The sequence below is a fragment of the Theropithecus gelada genome, chromosome X, assembly GCF_003255815.1.
Source record: "Theropithecus gelada isolate Dixy chromosome X, Tgel_1.0, whole genome shotgun sequence".
Taxonomy (NCBI): domain Eukaryota; kingdom Metazoa; phylum Chordata; class Mammalia; order Primates; family Cercopithecidae; genus Theropithecus; species Theropithecus gelada.
This window is the reverse complement of record NC_037689.1, coordinates 148,110,418-148,134,446: the sequence shown is the minus strand read 5'-3', so window position 1 is coordinate 148,134,446 and position 24,029 is coordinate 148,110,418. Positions and strand designations below refer to the sequence as shown.

Sequence of the window (24,029 nt, the reverse complement as noted above, 5' to 3'; positions counted from 1 at the left end):
TCTGGATATTAGCCCTTTGTCAGATGAGTAGATTGCAAAAATTTTCTCCCATTCTGTAGGTTGCCTGTTCACTCTGATGGTAGTTTCTTTTGCTGTGCAGAAGCTCTTTAGTTTAATTAGATCCCATTTGTCAATTTTGGCTTTTGCTGCCGTTGCTAGCGAATATTAACTTTTTAATCAGTCATATCCAATTACTGGTTCAAATAAGCTTGGATCTGTTAAGACAGACCTCCTATCCTTTACTGCTAACAACTGATAACAACCGAGTAATTATTATCTATATTCAATTTTATATTATTAGTTTTGCTCCAATATCCTACCCAGTTAAGATCATTTCAAATCCTGATCCCGTCACCTAGCACACATTGGCTAGTATGGGGTTTTTCTTATATTGGAAATGCATGTGTTCTATGTGCTCCTCTGCAGTATATCACAAATGCTGGAAAGGAAGGGCCCCACACAGCAAGATGTTAGCGACCACCCTTCCTAGCATTAAGCCTGAAATCCATAGGCTATAACTCCACCTAAGTGTACTGCCACCATTCGGCCCAGGTATTTTTCTAGGGTCTGTCACATGGCCTTGGTTCCATGAAGACAATGTGTCAGTAACACTCCCAATGGTTGGTTTCTTTTCTAAGTACTTAAAAATCATCTGTTTAAAATTATTATTTGTAGAATTTTTGCCAATTGTTGCCAAGAGTGAACATCCAGCTTGTTAACTTTCAGAATCTTCTTTCCCATTCTGGAAAGCTAGAACATTCACTCATCTCTACTCTTACTTAGAAGTTTGAATAGAGTCACATAAATAAAATGCCCTGTGGCCTGATCCATGTACCTGTCCCTACAAGCACTGTGCTAGAGGAGATTCCAGAAGTTGGGGCAGCTATAAAAGTGGCTCCCACAGTTAAGGCAGTAGGGATAATAAACAGCATTTTTTCAGAATTCAGACATAATAATGAACACCATAAAAGAAAAAAAGATTAAAAGATATGAACTAATCTAGGTTAGAACTGTCCTAAAAAATGCTGGGGTAAAAGCAATAAAACAAAAGCTACATTTCCCCGACAGCCTCAAGGTCACCTGCATAGAAGCTGCTGATGGGCTACTCTCTGTGAACCCTGGACCTCTTCCCCATTCACATCTCATCAAAATATACCTCCCCTTCAGGCTGACCTGGGCAATGACAACCCACCACATCTACTGGAAGTCCTTCAGTGACAGCCACAGCAGCTACTCACTCTCTCTTCCCTTTCTGGGGCATCTCTTTTCCATGTTATTGTCCTAGCGATGGAACATTCCTTGAAATGCTGTGACAAACCTTTCATGGTCAGGGATTGAAAAGGTAGAGTGGCAGTAAGCCATACCATAGTCATCCTAGTTCTATACTGCTACCTGGTGCTTTAAAATTGAACACTCGGAAAAGTTCTAGAACAGTGGGCTTTACCCAGAAATTCACATTCCTCTGTGATACTTTAGAAAATATAACTGTGCCTGGACCACAGGCCTGGATATTCTGATACAGTCTCTCTAGGACAGCTGTATTTTTTTATTTTTAACTTTTATGGATACTGTGTTGTTAAGCTCCACAAGTAGGTTTCATATGTGCTTCCAGCAAAGAACCACTGTTCTATACCTAACTTCTCCAAACTAGCAAATGGTTACAATTACTAACCCCTCCCCCACCATTATGAGGGACAAGATTTTTTTTTATTTACCCTGTTCCTTACATATACAAATACAAGTGTTAGTGTTAAATGAGTTTTGTAGAAGCAAAAAATTAAGAGTTGAGAAGCAAATATACCCCATGTTAATTTGACCCACAGTCAATCTTGCAAAGTAGAAGAGAAACAATTTAGCATTATCTTTAACAGTTAGGGTCATCTTTATGGTCTTATATTCTACTTACCGTTTCCAAACTTCTTAAATAAAGACGATAATTTGTGATGTAAACTCTTCCCTTAATGGGGCCATTGAAAGGACATATGTAAATAACTTCTTTGTCTATTAAGATAAAAAAAGTACCCTAAAATAATGGAAATAGATACCAAGATACACAACAAATGGCACTAATTTAATATAAACTATTCAGCTAAGAATAACTACAATTTTAAAAATTACTGAAAAAGCTGAAAGCAAGCACTGGCAATGTTTCTACATTACCGCGCTGAGTTGAGTTGGGGTAGCGGGGGAGCTAGTGGGGCCACATCACCTCCAGGCACTAACAGTGCTTCCCTGAGCTTTCCCACAATGCTGTCACTACCTGGGGCAAGATGACAGCAGCTCAACAGCAGAAGTGAATGAGAATACTGCTGCTGTTACCCTAAGGTGGTTGTAAAGGTAACTATTTGAGCTACTTCAGCCAGAGGAAGGCAACTCACCTGGGACAGTCTCATGGACTAACCACTAGACTGAAAGATGAGGCTACCAATCTCTAACCACAGAAACATAATCATGTTTTTAACAAATAAATGTCAGTAGTAGAAATCTTTCCAGTTTATTCTTTTTTTTTTTTTTTTTTTGAGATAGGGTCTTGCTCTATTGCCCAAGCTGGAGTTCAGTGGCGCAATCATGGCTCACTGCAGCCTCAACCTCTCAGGCTCAAGCAATTCTCCCACCTCAGCCTCCCCAGTAGCTGGGACTATGGGTACGTGCCACTGCACCCAGCTCTTTTTAATTTTTAGTAAAGATGATGTTTTGCTATGTTGCCCAGGCTGGTCTCCAATTCCTGGCCTCAAGTGATCCTCCTACTTTAGCCTCTCAAAGTGCTAGGATTACAGGTGTGAGCCACCACACCAAACCTCTTTCTCTTTTTAATAGTCTAGAATAGAGTTTGGCTAGGTTCATTTCAAACACTGAAGTGATATAAAACAGGTGGCCAAACGAATAGTACATCTTTGGTAGAATAAACATAAGGAGAAGCTAAACCAGAAAAATTAATTATAATAGAAATATGTCTCTCTTATCTTTCAAGGATGTCCTTGAATGTGTTAATGACTCGTAATGATTTTAAAATCCCTTTCTCCTCAAGTGCTAAATAAAAAATACTCAGTAAGGCTACTTCATGCTAGTTCCATTAGTTACTACCTAGGTTAAGGTTCAGGCACTGATACCTACCACCAAAACTTCATATATGAAGAGGATCAAAAGTAAAATATCTTCTTTGCTCTTATCCAGAAATTGGGATGAACACATCCCACTGATCTCCATTTCAAGACTAGAATGTGTGCAAGATTGTGGACTCAGAAGAGAATTTCTCACGGTGTATGGCTAATTCCCAAAGTATGGCTAATTCCCAAAGGTACCTCGCTTAGGCTCGCCATCTAATTAGCACCAGGTTTTAGCCATTTAAGCTAAACAACCCAGATCTTAATTAATCAAAAGGTTCCCTGGAAGAATGGTAATCACATCCGCTTCAAATACATTGAAGTCTGAAAGGAGGGTGTTAATCCAAATATAAAATTTGCCCACAACATTAGCACTTGGCTTAGAAGCTGTCAGATGTTTCTATATTCTTAAGCCAGAGTGATCTAGCCCTTCCAAAGTTGATCCCTTCCTTTTAGTATACGTTTACCATGAAAAATAACATCAAAATATTACCTAAATACTAACTTCCATTTTCTGACAAATGAAAGATATTTTAAAGCAATATGTTCTCCTATATTTCAAAGAGGAGAATGCTTAAGCTTTCAAGCCTTTAAGTTTATCATTTTAAAGCATGCATCATTGACTGGAAATCATTTTGCTCTTAAAATCTTAAACCATGAGAGCTTATGGCTCCAATGAGAGACTTTCAAGAGATAATCCACATTTTTTTCCCCTAAATCATTCTCAGTCTTTGGTACAGACACAAGAGTATCACTACCCTTGTGAGCATGAAGCTCTTGAAAGAACTCTTTAATCAAGAAACGGATGCAGAGAATTCTGTGTTAACGCTTCCAAACAAAGCTAGCCTATTTATCTAAGTCTGACCGCTAAAGAGTAAGTGGGATTGAAGCCACCTGATCCTGCCAGACTTCTCCTCAAGTTATGCAAATCTTAATGTCAGCAGGTCCTTACCAGTGATTAGTGTTTCTCCTGGAAGTCGAGGAACAGCCTCAGTGAGATCCCGATTGACTCCATCTCGAGACGGCTAGAAACAAAACAGACGCATCAGAAGTAATGACGTTACATTTACGCATTGTTTTTAAATACGCTTTTTAAAGAAAAAGCATTAGAGATTTAGTATTTGGGAAAACTGGCACAAAACTTCAAACAAAAAATACAATCTAGCACCAACATTAATTAGATGTGTCAACTTCTAGTACTAAATAATGCTAGCATGCTTTTCAATAATATTAATTTTTAAACTACATTTCCAAGCACTTTAAAGTTAACAGCTTTCAGGAAAGTGATAAAAAGTAAATATTAAGTGTATTCTATAGATACACATACACTGTGACAGCTTTCTTTTTTTCATATTCAGCCATCTTTTGGGAAGACTAGGAAGGAAAACTTCAATTCCATAGAGGCTTAACTGAATAACAGTACAGCCATTAGCCAGAATCCTATTACAAGGCCCGAAAATCATTGTGATTACCTATTGAGTTTCCTATTTCACTAAGATCCTTCCTCACTTTTTACTTCCTCACATTTACTAAGATTTTTATCTTAGATAAGAGGAAAGAGTGGTCTGTCAGAGAACTTTTGAGCTGGCAAAAGTCTTAGGAACCATTTGTACAAATTCTTCACATCACTTTACTATTTCTCTAGGCTTCCTGGCTTTAGAGGTATTCCCAAGCATGTGCCTCATTCAATCACTTCCACAGCTCTGCTGGGCGGGCACAGTATTATTAACCATTATAACCTGCAGGTGAGTTCTCAGAGTCTAATTTGCCATTGATACCCATTGTCTTTCAGGTTATTCAGCCGCCCTAGTGGATTAATACAAAGACGTGTTGCAGGTGCTAGTCTGATGACATTTGAGGCACATCGGTAACATCCGTTTGGGCAAAAGGTTTTTTCTCAGCAATATTTCATTTTTTTTTTCTATTTGTTGTCCAAAATCACACTGCAATCATTTCATAAGTTACTCATGCTTCCGTCAGAGCAGTTTTGTGGGTATTAAGTGAAAATATATATATATATATATGCACACTTTCATTTTTTGAGACAGTCTTGCTCTGTTGCCAGGTAACAGTGGTGCAATCTTGGCTTACTGCAACGTCTGCCTCCCAGCTCCCAGGTTCAAATGATTCTCATGCCTCGGTCTCCTGAGTAGCTGGGACTACAGGTGTGTGCCACCACGCCCAGCTAATTTTTGCATTTTGAGTAGAGATGGGGTTTCACCATGTTGGCCAGGCTGGTCTTGAACTCCTGGCCTCAAGTGATCTGCCTGCCTTGGCCTTCCACAGTGCTGGAATTACAGGTGTGAGCCACTGTGCACACTTCTGTGAATTGTCAGAGGCTATGCAAATGGAGAGAATTATTATGAAACAAGAGAAATGTGAATTGCATATTTAGGTGAGATATAAGCTGTCAAAGAGGAGTGTTATGCTAAAATTTTTATGTTTTTTCATTCAGAGGCAGAATGAAAATTCCCAGCCAATTAAAAAAATTTTCTAGTACTTGTAAGCTAAGCATTTTAACCAGTTGGGCAAGACAAACTGTTCTCAGCCAGGAATGCCTTCCTCAATGAGAAGCAAAACCATACACCTTATATAAATTGTAAGAGAGGGAAGAAATTATCATCCTTTAACACTACCTCTCACTAACTAAAAACAGGTATAACGAGCAAATGCAATACTCAGTATACCTTTTAAATACCACAGTTCTGGGTCAACCACAAAATAAGGGAAGCGAATGTCTGATTAAAACAGGATAACATGGGATTAACACAGGATATACATTATATCAGAGCAGCATTACACAAGGATTTATAGTTACATTCTTAAAATCACTCCTGTGTTTAGATCTGATTCTTGTACCATAAAAATACTTAAATACAATAAAAACATATAATCTTGGAGATGAGGATGGCCCTCGTAGGCACCCAAAACAGAAAATATAAAGATTGATATATGTGATTACATAAAAACTTTAAACTTCAGTATTTCAAAATCAAAACAAGATACCATAAATACAATTAAAAAGCCAACAATAAACCAGGAAGAAGACTTGTAACAGAGTATAGAGCTGATTATCAAAATAGAAGGAACAAGCCAGGTGTGGTGGTCCACGCCTGTAATCCCAGCACTTTGAGAGGCTAAGGCGGGTGGACAGCTTGAGGCCAGGAGTTCAAGACTAGCCTGGCTAACAAGGTGAAACCCCAACTCTACTAAAACTACAAAAATTAGCTGGGTGTGATGGTGCACACCTGTAATCCCAGCTACTCGGGAGGCTGAGGCACGAGAATCACTTGAACCCAGGAGGCAGAGGTTGCAGTGAGCCAGGACTGCACCACTGCGCTCCAGCCTGAGGGACAGAGTTAGACTCTGTCTCGAAAAAAATTTATGTACACACACACAGACACACATGGAACACATAATCAATAAGAATTCCACTCAAAACCCCCAAAAGCCAAATAGAGGACATGAACAATCACTTCACAAAAGAAATACAAACTAATAACAAACACACTTCTATTTATTTATTTATTTTGAGACAGGATCTCCCTGTCGCCCAGGCTGGAGTGCAGTGGTAAGATCTCCGCTCACTGCAACCTCTGCCTCCCAGGCTCAAACAATCTCCCACCTCAGCCTCCTGAGTAGCTGGAACTATGAGCGCACGCCACCACACCCAGCTAATTTTTTGTATTTCTGGTAGAGACAGGGTTTCACTATGTTGCCCAGGCCAGTCTCAAACTCCTGAGCTAAGTGATCCTCCCACCTTAGCCTCCTAAAGTGCCAGGATTACAAGCATGAGCCACCTTACCCGACCATAAACACATTTTTTAAAAAAAGGTTAACCTCATTAGTAATCAAGTAGTACAAATGAAAAGACCACCTTTTGCTCCCTTCTGATTGCTTAGGCATCCCTATCCACCTGGTGGGAGTATAAATTAGCCTTTCTGGTGGATAATCTTAGGGCCTTAAAGGGCCATGAATAAAGCTTATTTTAAATTAATCCCTTCCTTTTAATGCATATTCCAAAATCTCCCTCTAATTCCACAATCTCCCCCTGGATACCTTGAACCATTTTCTGTAAAAGTTGTATTTGTTTTGGTTATGCAACAATTTTATCATAACTAGAAAACAATGCCAATGTTTAGGAAGGTATAGCAGCCTGCTCAGCAGGCCTTAGCCCTCCAGTATGTCCTTCAGCAACCTTTCTGGTTGGAGGATTGCCTAGTACCTTAAACATAAGGTCTAGCAGTAATTTCACGAGACAGAGGTTTTCAAAAATGAAGTTATGTGAAAGGATTTACAAATGTAAAACTCACTTAACACACATAAGGCATCCAATCTAAAAGCTTTTCTGGGCCGGGGGCGGTGGCTCACGCCTGTAAATCCCAGCACTTTGGGAGGCCGAGGCAGGTGGATCACCTGAGGTCAAGAGTTCAAGACCAGCCTGGCCAACATGGTGAAATCCCGTCTCTACTAAAAAATACAAAAATTAGCTGGGCATGGTAGCACACGCCTGTAATCCCAGCTACTCGGGAGGCCGAGGCAGGAGAATCACTTGAATCTGGGAGGCAGAGGTTGAAGTGAGCCGAGATCGCACCACTGCACTCCAACCTGGGCTACAGAGCGAGACTCTGTCTCAAAAAAAAAAAAAAAAAAAAAAAAAAAAAAAAAAAAAGGGCTTCATTCAATAGGCCAGCCCAAAATGACCTAATATTCAAATATGAAAATGCAGGGAAAGAGATAGAAAAATTCAACTTACCCTCTTAATAGACTCATTCTCCAAGGAGTGTGAATTATATTTAGAAGTTGATGCAGAAGCCATCCTGGAAACTCTACCAAGAAAGACAACATTCAATATCAACTGAATTTGTATGCAATTTCAAACATACGTGACATCTGAGATTTAAATATGGCAACTGAGAGCAAACGGTACTACTTTACAGGTTCCACTTCCATACTAGGCCCCAGTGGTAATGAGACATACAAACAACGAACCACAGCACAGGCAGTAGGTGAGAGCTCCAATAAAGGTGCAGGGGACTTGGGAGAACAAACAAGAGAAGCTAAATGCACAAGGGAGCTCAGCAGAAGATGCCACACACATTCCAGGAATTTTTATTCCTAGTGCTCTAATTGCCATCTAAAAAAACTTAATGTTTATTAATTGTGCAACAGGCCTCAAATTTCCATATTCCTTAATTTTTAAAGATAATTTAGAGGCAGCCAAGCAGAATGAAAAAAGAATGGACAATTTAACTCGCACTATTTTCTCTTTTAAGAATTTTGTTTTCTCCAAATGATGACAGTTTAGAGTGGCATGGATTTGATTGAAATCAAATTAGTAAGATGTGATTTAATCAGTATTTTCTACGGAAAGTATATACTTCATTTAAATAATGCATATTCATCACAATTCGGGCATAAATGAAAGCATTATATTCGGAACACACACAAATACCATTTTAATGCAAGGATTTATTTAGACTTATGAAGATTACAGCAATAACAGAAAACTAAGCAATGCTTTGGTTACTTTATCAAAGTTTAGGACACAGATAGACACACATGAGGTCAGTGGGAGGTAAACCACATCCAATTCAACAAGGTGACTGTGGATATTTATAAAGATCTTTTTGCCAAGCTGTATTAAGAGCAACCAGACACACTAACAATATCCAGCAATGGAGAACATTAACCCATTTATGCTGGAGGTTGCAAATTATTTTTGTGAAAAATCAGACCTTGGTGATGACCTTGAGGAGTAGGATGTAAATAACTCCCATAAGCTTAGCATTCCAATAGTGGAACACTAGGCATAAATGGGTTAACACAACTTGGCACAAAACCTAGTGGGATTTAATAGCTTCACAGTACTGGCCACTGTCCTTAAGAAATAGTCAAGAGAGGTGACGAAGTCACAGACAAAGACAGCCACCAGGATGAAGAGGTGGAGAGATGACCAGATACAGGCCATCTTACAAGGCTGGGACTGTCAGGATTCCCCCATGAGAGTTCAACACTACAAAGCCAAGGCTTGTGTCTGTCTGGTTCGTGGCTGTATCCTGGTGCACACTGGAACTCACAACTATCTGGCGAATGAATGATTACATGGTAAATATACAATACTGTGAAATGTCATGATGGGGCAAACATGTATACTAGTTCACCAAATCCCAGAACACTGGAACTAGGCAACTACCACTGAGGCTTGAAAATTAACAATTACAGCAAAATGCATCTTTATAGAAAGAGATGCTCAAAAGAGCTGAAACTACCTACAGGTAGCACAATGCAAAATTAAAAGTAACTTTTAAAAAAGATATAATGAATAACACGAAAATGAATTAAATTCAGACAAAATAGTACAATGTGCTTTGAAAAACCCTTCTAACCTTAAGTTCATGTCCAAGCAAAATAACCCATTATTCTCAGAGACAGCAGAATGGATGAGATGAACTATGGAGCAAGTCAGATGTATCTGCTATGAAATTTTTCTACTCACTAAACAAGACGATATATTAGGGGCAGACTTTCTTCAGTAACTGATATAAAATTACCTCTTAGTATAGATACTTTAAAATGCTTCACTAATATAAGTCAACATTTTAAAACAAAAAGTTAAATTCTTACTATCAAGTCAGTAGAAAAAATCTAAAATCCTGGTTGTACGGTCAACTCAATCATCGTCACCACCCTGTTTATTCATGGGCCATAAAAGAACGATGAGTCTTCCTGCTGTTTCTGATTTTTATGAAAAAATTTCAATTTAAAATGGATATAAAGGAAGAAAGCCCTCATTTTCCCTTCATTTAACTGTTTCACTACAACTCATATACCATACAGTTCACCCTTTTCAAATGTACAATTTAAAGGTTTTTAGTATATCCAAAGCTGTGCCACCCATCACCACAATCAGTTTTAGAACATTTTTATTATCCCAAAGAGAAACCTCATACCCATTAGCAGTCACCCACCACTTCCAATCCTCCAGCAACCATGAATTTGCTATACTTTGCCTACTTTGGGCATTTCATATAAATGAAACCGAACAATCTGCAGTCTTTATAGCTAAAGCTCTAATTTTTAGAGTAACACCAGACACTACTACTACTGTTGATAGTTGGATCAAGTTCACATCCGAGAAATCCAAGGGTCCAGATAACATGTGCCAGTTCCACAATGAGGCTTACTTTAAAATCTCATCAGTGAGCCTCTCTTTGTTAAATAGTTTTGATTGATCCCTGAAGTTTACTGAAGCTGGAACAGCATCATGCTGGTGTGTACAAATGTTGCAGCTGACTGCATTCAAATTCCAACTCTGCAACTCACCATTTGACCTTGAGTGGGTTATTTAACTTCTCTGGGCTTTGGTTGCTATTACCCCCATTTTACATCAACATTATTGGGTGAAACAAATGAATTAACACATTCATGAAGGGCTTGGAACCACACAGTATATCTGTTAACAAACTACTAGCATTTTTAAAATTTTTAATTTTTATGAGCACAAAAGGATAACTATTGAATGCCAATGTCTTAGCCAATTCTATAAATTAGTCCTGACCTTGGAAATACTAGGAGAAAAGTTAACTACTATAGGGATAGTGCACGGCTAGCAGCCACTCAGTTATAAAGTGCTTTTTGCTTAAAAAAAAAAAGTACATGACAATAATGGCTCTAACAGGAAAATGGGAAGCAGTGTAGCACTTTGGCAAATGTACTAGACAGGTGTGCACAAGCCCTGGGCTGTCTCTAACTTACCAAGCAAAGAAAGTTCATCCATATATTCATGTATAAAATAACTATGTTAGCGTAAAGGCAGTTGGATGATAATTAGAAGCTATAGTGAAGTCTACAAAAATCAGCTACCCTTTTGGTTACAGAGTATTTCATCCCAAAGCCCTAAGAATCAAGTTTTTATCCTTTTTATTTAAAAAAACAAACAAAAAAAGTGTTGATTTTTGGCTACCTTGGCTTTACAGCAAAAATTAAAAGTTGATTCCATACATATATGTTAACTACGGCACTCTAACCAGAAGTAGACTTCTATCATTTTTTATCCCCCAAAATAACCTTTGAGATTATTTAAGCCCAACCCTCTCCTGTTACAGAGGAGATGAGGGGGGCCTAGAGGGTGTGTGACAAGGTCCTGGAGTGACTTACTAGCACTAGCAGGGCCAACTCTAGCCTAGGTCTCCTTGCACTGCAGAGTCCCTTCCACCTACAGAAAAGTGCTTGTAAGTGGTCTCTGGAAGGAAACCAGGTTGCACGTGACTGGTCCCAATCTCAGTAGAAGAGCTTGAGACTAAGAAACATAGTTAAGAGAACGCAACTCACCCAGCCAACCAACCTTTGGGGCCTCTAAGTTCCAAGAATTTTATCTGTTTTATTTATTTACAGCACCTGTAACAGTGCCTGGCACCCAAAAGATACTTCACAGGTATTTGTTAAATGAGTGAATGAACTGGGCAATTAAGGATTGGCCAAGGAACATAACAGTTGTTAGCAGCGTGATATTTTGCTTAAGCCAGAGGTTCACACAAACTCATGTTTGAAATGGCATGACAAGGCCTTGACTAATCAGGATGGTCCAGGCAGGGTGGTTCTGGGCAGCAGATTTAAGTGTATATACCCTTATACAGTTAACTGCAGGGTTAACTTATACCCCTTTGAAACAATTTGCACTGAAAATAATTTGAGCAATGCTATCTTCCCTTATAGACTTTTCCATGAAGCGGACATTTCAAATTAAAGTACAGTCGTCCCAGTACAGGGGGCTGGGATTGGTCAGTTGAATGTGTGGAAGCGGATACAAAACCTCTTTCACTGCATCCTTTTTCCAGACTAAGGAACTGTTTTCCCTTTTCTGTTGAATATGAAAAACAACAATACACAAATCTGAAGCACACATAAAAACATTTAAAAATGCATGCCATTTTAACCCTTATGTTAAAAATCTAAAAGCAGCAGAACTAGAAAATAATTTTGACCTCTGCCTCATAGAGCCTTTGCAAGCAAAATGTAAACACCACAGGGAGCTCTATTTCCCACCGTCACCTGATTTGAGATCAATGGCCCTGAGTGGTTTTTCTGAACTTTTCTGTATACAAACAAAACAGTGACAAAGGTATGCAGCCTTTGTCTTTTGATGAGCCTTAATGTGCTTTATGACTCTGTGTTGGCATTTACTTTAAGTTCAATCATGCTCTTTCTCTGGAAAGATGCTGCTTACGGAAACATACTGAGACTTAAAACTTGACTTCTAAAATTTGTCAGAGAACAAGCAGCCTCTCCGTTCAGAATTCCAGGTCTTTCTAAGGTAGTTGTCCTTACTTAGAAGTCTGTTTTGAAAAAGATGCCAAATCTCTTTGGTAGTGGTGCTCAATACTATCAGACTCGAAACTCCCTTTTTATAAAACAAATTTCTGTAAAGTCCCCTTTGCTAGGCTGAAATGAAAACCATGGATATCATCAATGTAAACATGATAAAAAATCAATATACTGTACTAACTCCAATATAAAGGAGAAATAAAAGGACAGTGATTTATAATAAAATAATGTATTTTTTAACGAATTACACCATAACCAAAACATCCCCCCATTTCCAATTTGGCCTCTAGGGGGAGTGTCACCCCCAATGAGAACCATTCACAGAGTTATGTACCTGGAGTGCTAGTAAACACAGGATTTACTATAAACTTATTCTGATTTTTTGCATTAAAGTAGCTCGGATTGTAGGCCACCTAGGAGGCAAAAAAATGAAACATACCTTGAGACGTCCTCAACCTAATCACTATGAACAAAGATAAATGTTTATATTCCGGCCATTTTGAGACCAGGTAAACCATCAATTTAACACACATATTTGCTTACTTGGGGGGAAGAGGTACTCAACTCACATGAAAATAAACTATGATCTGCAAAAGCAGAAGTTTGGTTCATTTTTATGCATTTTCCTTTGAACAAGGGATTGACAAACTTTTCGTGTAAAGGGCCAGATATCCAGACATTTCTGTTGCAACTACTCAGTACTGTGTTGTAGCACTGAAGCAGCAATATGGAAATAAACGATGGGCTATATTCCAATAAATTTTTATTTACAAAAACAGGCTGTCACGCCCTGCATTAAACTACTAAAATCATTCCCATGTGAACTGTCTTTAGCCAAAGTACATAATAATCATATTCTCTTAAACTAAAAAACAAGCTATTAACCCCACCATTGAGAGTTTGTCAAAATGCCACTATGCGCACCTACAAAACAGTGTGATACATCTGAAAAAAAGGAAGGGATTCTGTATTCAAACCAATTTGTGTTTCAGATCCCAATTCTGTCACTTAATTACTGCAGTTCCCAGTCTATAAAATGGGCATAATACCAGCCCTCACAGTGCTGTCATGAGGAACAGGTAAAATTATAGCACAGTAGATGACACAACAAAGATGCTCAAATACCAGTTCCCTTCCTCCTACCAGAGATGCTTTATGCTTTTTTTTTTTTTTTTGAGACAGAGTCTCACTAATGACTCGGCTTTTCTTTGGGGTCCTTTAGCCCAGACCCGAGAAGGTTCTGGGAAAGTAAGGAGATGTTTTGATCTGGCACCTTTGTTACTATCATAGTTATAACTATTTTTATAATTAGTTATATAATTATATAACTAATTATATAATTATATATAGTTATATAATATATAATTACATATAGTAATTATATATAATTATATAATATATATTTATATTATAAATATTATAATATATTTATATATAATATATATTATATATTATTTATATTATAATATATAATTTATATATTAATTATATATAACTATATATAATATAATAATATAATATATTATATATAACTATAATAATATATATAATTATATATAAATTTATATATAATACATATAATATATATAATATATATAATTATATAATTATATATAATATATATAATTATATATATTATATATAATATATTATATATAATATATATTATATATGATTATATATAGTTATATAATTAGGCTGGAGTGCAGTGGTACCACCTCAGCTCACTGTAACCTCTGCCTCCTGGGTTTGAGTGATTCTCCTGCCTCAGTCTCCCGAGAAGCTGGGATTACAGGTGTGCGCCACCATGCCCAGCTAATTTTTGTATTTTTAGTAGCGACGGGACTTCACCAAGTTGACCAGGCTGGTCTCGAACTCCTGACCTCAAGTGATCCGCCCACATCGGCCTCCTCCCGAAGTGCTAGGATTACGGGCATGAGCCACCACACCCAGCCCAATGAACTCTTAAGTCAGTACCCAAACTGGCGCTAATATGCTAGGCTGGTTGTCCACGAAATATACCATATCCTTGATTGCCTAACCATTCTGCACACAGGTTTTCTAAGATGATCAATCTAATCTTGCCAAGACTCCAATCAGTCTTACGGCAGTTTACCTTCAAATATGCCTCCTTCCATTAAAAAAAGAAAACACTTGACTCCTAGCCCAGGGAAACTTTCTGTGAAATCCTTAACATACAGATCTCATCTCAATACTTTCCATTCAGGCTCAGGTATTTAAAAATAGGCTAGAAATCTAACTATGTTTACTCCAAAAAAGGATCCCCCTAGTAAGTGGCCTACTGTCCACATAGACACATGTAACAGATGCATTAGAGCTTCTCAATTTGTCTTGATCACTTCAAATCTTTGGGCTACAGGGTATTTAGTTTGATGATTCCTCTTTGAAAATTATAAGATGCTATATAGTATTTCATTTAAAATCTCACTCTTTGTATAATTTTGATATTTACAATTTATTTTAAACATAATGATATATCTACCCCTATTTCTTTAAATGCTGCAAAGACCTTTGACTAAAAATAATATAATTCAGACCCAGTGGAGAATGCATTTTGAATCATTTTTTCCAGTGGCTAGTGATGGATGTGGGCTGATCTCTTCACCCTATTTCTTGGTCCCCTCACGACAAATGGCACATCTTCAAGACAGCTGATTGGCTTTAGTGGCATGAGCTGTGGCCATGGAACAGGGTAACTTTAGAAATTCTTCTTAAATTGAAAGTGATATAGTAAGTAAACTGTGAGAAAAGTCAGTTACTATCAGGTTATTTGTTTTTAATGTACAAAGGCTACCTAGCAATACTGCACACATTTAAACAGATCACTAAACTCACCAATGGATTTTTCAACAGTCAAATACCTGCCAGTAAACAAAGTTTTAAAATAGGAACAAGATCAAGTTCCCGTGCATCTGCCAATTCCAAAACTCATGAACCCAGCTGATCTGCTCAATGAAAAAAACTGTATTTTATTGAACTATTTTCCCCTGTGAGAACTATTCACAAAAGTAGATTTTAAATTTATAAGTAAACAGTTACTTCTTTAGCAAAAGTTAAAACAGTAATTATTGAAGAATAGAAACATGTAAAAAAAAATAGTTATAACTATGATAGTAACAAAGGTGCCAGATCAAAACATCTCCTTACTTTCCAAGAACCTTCTCGGGTCTGGGCTAAAGGACCCCAAAGAAAAGCCGAGTCATTAGGCATTACTAATGAAGATTCTTCCAACCAGAATCAGCAGTGGAGGAGGAGGGAAAAAAAAGGAACTCTAGAGCGGATGTGCATAGTATCTAAAAAACTGAAGAGAGGAGAAAAGGCTGGAGATAACCTGCCATTTGAAACAGTTCCTCTAGGTGCTCTCACTTGAAGGCAGAAGCAGGGGCTTTGTTGGCATCTGCTTTGTTGGCATTTACCTGCTTCAAAACATGGAAAGCTTTTCCTGACCTCTCCCCTGCCCCCCACACACACCCCCTCGCACTCTCTCTCTACTTCTCTGTACACCATACATATTCCTAATATAGTCAGTCCTCCACATCCAGGAGTTCCACATCTAGTGATTCAACCAATTGCGGATCAAAAATATTTGGGAAGGAACACAAAAATAACAGTACAACAACAACAAAAAACACAAATACAAATAATACAAATAGAAAAAAATACAAATAGAAAAATAATTCAAATGCTAATTTTTATTTGTATTTACATAGCATTTCCATTGTATTAGTTATTATAAGTAATCCATAGAGGACTGAAAGTACACAGGAGGATATGCAAGGTTATATGCAAATACTATGCCATTTTATATCAAGGACTTGGGCATCCAAGGATTTTGGTATCCTCAGGGATCCTGGAACCAGTTTCCCACAAATACTAAGGGACGACTGTATTTAATTTCTCACCCTGTACTTATGCCTTGACATTTTGTGCCCCGTCTCTTAGATTTCTAGAACTTCCTAAGGTCAGGGGCCATGTTTTCCATTCTTGCACCAGCACAAAGCACAGTTTGGGTACTCAGTATTCAGTGAAGAAACAAATATAGCATCACCTTCATAAACTTTCATGACTTTGGAGAAGTGAGTCATCAGCCATTAAAGGTACTCCAACATACCTCCCTAGGGCTGATTTTTATGTTTATAATTCCCTTGCATATCTTTAAAATTTTCCACATATGTATACATCCCTGAATAATGCGATTTTCCATGTTTCTGAAGTTTTATGGAAATTGAATCATTATACATTCTTCTGCCACTTGCTTTTCTCAGATAGTGTTATTGAGAGAGTCATAAATGTTGACGCATATAGTTGTGTTCCACTCATTTTCACAGCTGCATAGCAGTCCACTGCTTTGCACTTGGTTTTTCCATTCTCCTCCCAGTGACCATTTGAGCTGTTTCCAGGTTTCACTATTATAAACAGTGCTGTTATAAGCATCCTTGGAAATGTCTCCCATTCCCAGCATGCATGTAAAAACTGTATTTTTGTGCCAGATTTTCATATATATATATATTTGCTGCCAGATCAGGTACAGGAAATATATATTTAAATATATAAATTATAAATTATATATTTAAATATATAAATATGTATATTTAAATCAAAGTATCTGGAGAAGGTGGATAATGGATGAAAACATAGGCAAATCCACCATTTGAAATGAAATCCCAAGCTTGTCAACACTCTAATTCAAGCAGATGGGCCGTGTATTGGTGTCCCGGGGCTACTGTAAAGAAGTCCCACAAACTGGATGGCCTAAAAGAACAGAAATAAATTCTCTCACAGTTCTGGAGTCCTGAAGTCCAAGATCAAGGTGTTGGCTAGGCCAAGCGCCACCTGGAGCCTCTAGTGGAGGATGCTTCCTTGCCTCTCCCTAGCTTCTGGTGGTGGCTGCAATCCTTGGCATTCCTTGACTTGCAGCTTCACCACTCCAATCTCTGCCTGTTGGCACATGGCTTTCTCCCTGTGTGTCTGTGTTTTCACATGGTGCTTTCTTCTAAGGACACTAGTCGTGTTGGATGAGGGGCCCACCCTACTCCAGTGCTGCATGACCTCATCTTAACTAACTACATCTGCAATAACACTATTTCCAAACAAGGCCACAGTCTGAGGTAACAGGGGCTAATGCTTCAGTATATCTTTTTAGGGGACACAATTCAACCGATAATAGGCAGGAGGTTGGCTACAGAAATTAACAGTCTACAAAATGGTCATGTCGACATATGGTTACATTCAGAACAATTTCATTTGTCAATCTATCTATAAGCATTCAGTGAACACCTATTAAATTAACCAGTACTCAAATAGTAATATGGTTTTTTAGAAGAAATAATGAAATGACAACAAGCCAATCATTCTGAGATACTCCTTACTCAGCATATAGAACTATTTAATCTTGTTTCCAAAGAGTTCACAATCAGTAACTATATAGTGGGCAATATCGCTGGACTATAATGGAGATATCCCCCTCCCCGCAACCAAAAAAAAACTGAGATAGGTCTTCAAGGAGCTAAAAACTGAGTTGGGGAGATGATGAACAAATGTTTAGATAACAATAAAGATAATGAATATGTATTTAAAAGGTTAAATAGTAATAAAGACAATAACAGAGGTGATACAATTAAAGCAAAACAGAGTATCTGCTTATGCTAATGGTCATTGCTTTCATTTACTGATCATCTACTACCTGTCAGACATTGTTCTAATCACAGATTAAGTCATTTAATCCCCACCAAAACCTTAAAAGGCAACTAGGTATTACTATCATCATATGACAACTGACAAATACAAGGAACAGGAAGGTTAAACAATTTGTCTGCTAATAACTGTCAAAGGTGGAATTGAAATCCAGGCAATCTGACCAGCCCTCTTATCCACTAACAGATAGATAGATATCTGTCTTTCTCATTCTGTCATAGATGATCATATTAAAATGAGGACATTATGCCTCCTGCTTGCACAGTTGGATAAAAAATCTTTTCAGAATTTCACCGATGTGATAAAATCTGATGGTCACAAAGAAGAACCCTAGACTTCACTTTAAAGATGATCAACAAATATACTTTTTCCCCTGAAATCCAAGTCTGTGAGTCACTGAAACAGTACAATCCTTGTTTGTCTACTGAAACATTTCTTTGTATCCACTTAGTCTTTATTAAAATTATCTTTTAAAAGGAGAAAGTTTTATTACTAGTGCACAAAATACCCCATGAGGTGCAACTATGATGTAATGAGGCATTTGTTTAAAAGCCTGTCAGATCATATATAGCTGAGTTATTCTTCAAAGTAGTCCCTTTTGATGGTGTACACAAATTCCAGCAATGTGGCCACTGTTCAAAGTATTCTTTGAATTATTCTTTTGAAACTGCTTTTGGAATTTAAGGCTACATAAGGTGCCATCTCATGAACTTTAACCATATCTCAATTTTTAAACCAAAACCAATGCTCCACACAGCACCGGTGCCCATTCTATATATTAATAGAGGTGATACAAAATGATTTTGGCCTAGAGGCTTTGAGGATTTTTTTTTTAAAGGTACCATAGTCTCTGAAGTCAATTCCAAAGAAGAGTTCCAAAATGCATTGAATAATTTGGATTTGGAACTTCCTGACCTTCCTCTACATGGGGCTTTTGGAACGCTGCCTAGGGTCTTTTGATTGTTGAAAATGTTGGGCTTGATACATCTTAATTAGTCTTAATTCGCAAGAGCAGGTTGACCTTGAAGGTTAGCAGAGATAAGCAGTAGGAGTAGTAGCTTGCCCAACAGGCAGTTTGCCATAGTAGAAAAGGAGTATGCACAGGGAATCCCCAAAGACGGCTTAATTAGGATCCCAGGAGAATCAGGAGAAAGACTTGCCATGATCTAGAGAGTATGGACAATAGTTATCTTCCTACTTGGAGCAGTTACTTCTTACTCCAGCCACAAACACAAACAACCACCTATCCTTGTTACAGAAGAAGGTGAAAAGACTGAACGTACATATTTTTATAACTTGGCACTATTGGCAGAGAAGGTTTCACAGATGGGGAAGAAATAACCTAACGAAAGAAATGAAAAAGGCAAGGAGATGAAGAAGAACCAAAACCAGTGTTAAAAGAATGGTAAGGAAAGAGAAGATGAAGAAATTCCAGTTCTAAAATAATGATACATGTGAATCTCGCAGAGAATTTCCATGTCTTTTGAAGGAGCAGTATATGCTGCTCCACAGAAGAATAAAAAGAATTCCCAAGCTCCAGATGGAAATTCTGTTATCGACACTAGGAGGAAAAGCTGGGTAGTGGTGGTTAACAATGGGTATAAATGTGGTGATATGTATAGTCAGTAAGACTATTCATGAGGTGTGCTATCTTCCCGAAGACTGTATCTGAGACGTGGCTTCTATTAACGTAATTCAACATCTATCCATGATTTAAAAAAAAAAAACCCTCAGGAAATCAGGAATTGTCAAGGGCACCTATGAAAAACCTTCAGCTGACATCACAAGTGAGAAAGTATTTCTTCTTTCACCAATAAGAGTGGGAACAAGGCAAGGATGGCCACTCTTATCACTTGTATTTAACATCTTTTAGAGCTTCTAGCAAGTTCAAAACATATAACATATTGGAAAGAAGAAGTAAAACTGTATTTACAGACAACATAATCATGTATGCAAAAAAAAAAAAAATCCTAAGAATACTACAAAAAAACTATTAGAATAAGTAAATTTAGTAAGGCTAAATAAAACACAAAGCCAGTATAAAAATTAATTATATTTGTACTGTGAGCAATGAACATATGAACACTGAAATATAAAAATACTGGCCCAGTGCTGTGGTTTATGCCTGTAATCTCAGTACTTTGGGAGGCTGAGGCAGGAGAACCACTTGAGCCCAGGAATTTGAGACCAGCCTAGGCAATACAGTAAGACCCTATCTCTACAAAACATTAAAAAAAAAAAAAATTGGCTGGGCATGGGGGCATGCACCTGTAGTTTTCAGCTACTCCAGAGGCTGAGGAGGGAGGATCACTTTAGCCCAGGAGGTTGAGGCTACAGTGAGCCACCGTCATGCCACTGCACTCCAGCTTAGGTGACAGAACAAGACTCTGTCTCAAAAAACTTTTTTATTTTAAAAATGTCATTTGTAATACCAAAAAAATGAAATATTTAGGGAAACACTGAACAAAATACGTACAAGAATCATACACTGAAAACTACAAAACATGGCTGAGATAAATTAAAGACCTAAATACATGGAGAAATATTGCATGCTCGGGCTGGGCGCGGTGGCTCACGCCTGTAATCCCAGCACTTTGGGAGGCCGAGGCGGGCAGATCACCGGAGGTGGGGAGTTCAAGACCAGCCCGACCAACATGGAGAAATCCCGTCTCTACTAAAAATACAAAATTAGCTGGGCATGGTGGCAGGTGTCTGTAATCCCAGATACTCGGGAGGCTGAGGTGGGAGAATCACTTGAACCTGGGAGGCGGAGGTTGCAGTGAGCTGAGATCGCACCACTGCACTCCAACCTGGGCACCAAAAGCAAAACTCCATCTCAAAAAAAAAAAAAAAAAAAAAAAAATATATATATATATATATACACACACACACATAAAATAAATATATGATAGCATATATCATATAAATATATCATATATATCATATATATCTCTCACATGCTCAAGGACCAAAGACTCATTATTGTCATGATGTCAATATTGATCTACAAAGTCAATGAAATCCCTATCAAAATCCCAACAGGCTTTGACAAGATGATTCCAAAATTTGTACAAAAAGGCAAGCAACCAAGAATACTCAAAACAATTTTGAAAAGAAAAAAAAAAAGTTGCAGTACTTCTACTACCTGACCCCAGACTTATTACAATGCCTCAGTAATCAAGACACTGCAGTACTGGTATAAGGATAGACATACAGATCAATGGAACAGAACAGAGACTACAATTAGGCCCTTCTTTTTGAGGTCCTAGCAATGGTCAATTGATTTTCAACAAAATTACCAAAATATGTGGGCCTTTTCCCACAAATGATGCTGGAACAGTTTGATGTCCATATGGAAAAATAAATGAATCTTGACTCTTACTTAACAAAATATACAAAATTAACTTGAAATGGAACATAGACATACTAGTTTTATGTTGCTGAATAACAAACTTAGCAGCCATAAACAGCACACATTTATCATCTCACAGTTTCTGTGGGTCAGGTGTCCAGGCACAGCTTAGCTGGGTCCTCTGCTCAGGGTCTCACAAAGTTGCAATCAAGGTATTGGCCAGTCTGCGTTCTCATCTAGAGGCTCAACTGGGGAAAATCTGCTTCCAAGTTCATTCAGAGTGTTGGCAGAACTCATTTCCTTGAGGCTGCATGGTTGAGGGCCCTGGCTTTTTGCCAAGCAGCCTTTAGGTCCTAGAGACCATCTACAGTTCCTTTCTACGTAGGCTTCCTCAATGTGGCTGCTCACATCAACAAGTCAGCAAGGAGAATCTCACCTCAGGGAGGACCCAGACCTTCTTTTAAGGGTTTTGGGCTGATTAATTCAGGCCTACCCAGGATAACTTCTCTTTTGATTAACTCAAAATCTACTGGTTGTGACCTTAATTATATCGGTAGAATCCCTACACTTTTTCCATATTCTAGTCTATATTCTAGAAGCAAGTCACAGGCCCTGCTCACACTCAAGGGAAGGGGATTACACCGGTATAAACACCAGGGGTGGGAAAGATCTGTCTGCCAAAACAGATCTAAACATAAGAGCAGGACTAAAAAAGTTCTGGAAGGAACACAGGGGAAAATTTTTGTGAATGTAGGTTAAGATTTCTTAAAACACAAAAGCTCAAACCATAAGAGGGGAAAAAATAAATAGGACTTCATCAAAATTAAAAATCCTTGCTCTTGCACAGAGGCACAGTTAAGAAAATGAAAGGCAAACCACAGTTTGAGAGAAGATGCTTGCAAATCACATATCTGATGAAGTACTTGTATCCAGAACATATAAAGAACCCTCACAACTTCAGACAGACAATCCAATTTAATAAGAAATGGGCAAAAGATTTCAGCAAATACTTCACCAAAGAAGATAAACTTAATGGCCAAACAAGCACATGAAGACATGCTCACTATTACTAGTCACTAGGAATTTGTAAGTTAAAAATACAATGAGATACCATTATACACTCAAATGGCTAACATTTTATTTTATTTTATTTTATTTTTTATTTTTTTTTTTTTACGAGACGGAGTCTCGCTCTGTCGCCCAGGCTGGAGTGCAGTGGCCGGATCTCGCTCACTGCAAGCTCCGCCTCCCGGGTTCACGCCATTCTCCTGCCTCAGCCTCCCGAGCAGCTGGGACTACAGGCGCCCGCCACCTCGCCCGGCTAGTTTTTTTGTATTTTTTTTAGTAGAGACAGGGTTTCACCGCGTTAGCAAGGATGGTCTCGATCTCCTGACCTTGTGATCCGCCGTCTCGGCCTCCCAAAGTGCTGGGATTACAGGCTTGAGCCACCGCGCCTGGCCATGGCTAACATTTTAAAGGCAGACAATTAAAGCCAGTAGGAATGTAAAGTGGCACCATGGCGTGTCCACTTTGGAAAACAGTTTGACAGTTCCTTGTAAAGTTAAACATACACTAAACATATGGCCCAGCAATGCCACACCTAAGTATTTACACAAAGCAAATAAAAACATGAGTCCACATAAAGACCTGTATGTGAATGTTCATGGCAGCTTTTTTTCAAAATGGCCAAAAACTGAATTAACTCAAATGATCAACTACTGAATGAATAAATTACGTTATAACCATACTATGGAATACTACTCAGCAACAGAAAGTCAGGAACTGCTGATACATGCAACAACACAAAAATGAATATAGAAAGCAGTATGCTAAGTGAAAGAAGCCAGCCACAAAAATACCACATAAGCCCATCCTTGACAAATTTCAAAGAACTACGAGTGTTCACATCACATTCTTTCACCAAAATGCAGTTAAGTTGTAAATCAGTTTTGAAAATACCTAGAAAATACATTTGTAAGTAAAAATGTACTTCTAAACAGCTCACGGGTGAATGAAATAAAAATAGAAATTAGAATATATTACAACTAAATAATCATGAAAATACTATGTTTTGAAACATCCAAACAGCAGAATAAATCTAAAGAAAGGAAGAGAAAATGAAGAATGATTCCTGGTATATACTTTAAGTGAAAAGGGCGAGAGGCTGAATAATGAAATATGTTTTTGTGCAAGAAAAGGGGAAAATACATGTATGTGCTTGCTCAAATTTGCAAAAGATACTTAGAAGAACAAACTAATAAAACCGATCATCTACGGGGGGAAAGGAAACAGAATACCCGGTCAGAGATAGGGGTGAAAGCCTTCTGAATATACCTTGATATAAATTGGACTTTAAAATCATACAAAGTTTTTACTCATTAAAAATTAATCAAAAAAGCAGGGGAAAAGCCCTAAAATGGAAACAAATGAACATAATTATATTATCAAGTTGGTGCCATAACTAAAACTGACAAACCTCTGGTTAGACTAATAAAAAAGGAGGGCACAAACAAACAATAGTAGGATGCAGG

The 24,029-nt window shown here is 37.9% G+C and overlaps 1 protein-coding gene across 3 annotated transcripts in view; it reads right to left on the bottom strand.

The window, feature by feature from the left end:
• MTM1 (myotubularin 1) overlaps positions 1-24,029 on the bottom strand; it is a 112,363-nt gene that overhangs the window by 74,805 nt on the left and 13,529 nt on the right. Inside the window, exons 2-5 of one of the 3 annotated variants that reach the window (XM_025373201.1) lie at positions 9,494-9,595; positions 7,861-7,933; positions 4,057-4,129; positions 1,907-2,001 (exon numbers count right to left, since the gene is read on the bottom strand). In XM_025373201.1, coding sequence (XP_025228986.1) covers positions 1,907-2,001; positions 4,057-4,129; positions 7,861-7,933; positions 9,494-9,504 — 252 coding nt within the window. In that variant the 5' untranslated portion in view covers positions 9,505-9,595. The remainder of the gene's footprint in view (positions 1-1,906; positions 2,002-4,056; positions 4,130-7,860; positions 7,934-9,493; positions 9,596-24,029) is intronic. The other 2 variants (XM_025373202.1, XM_025373203.1) reach the window with 2 other exon arrangements.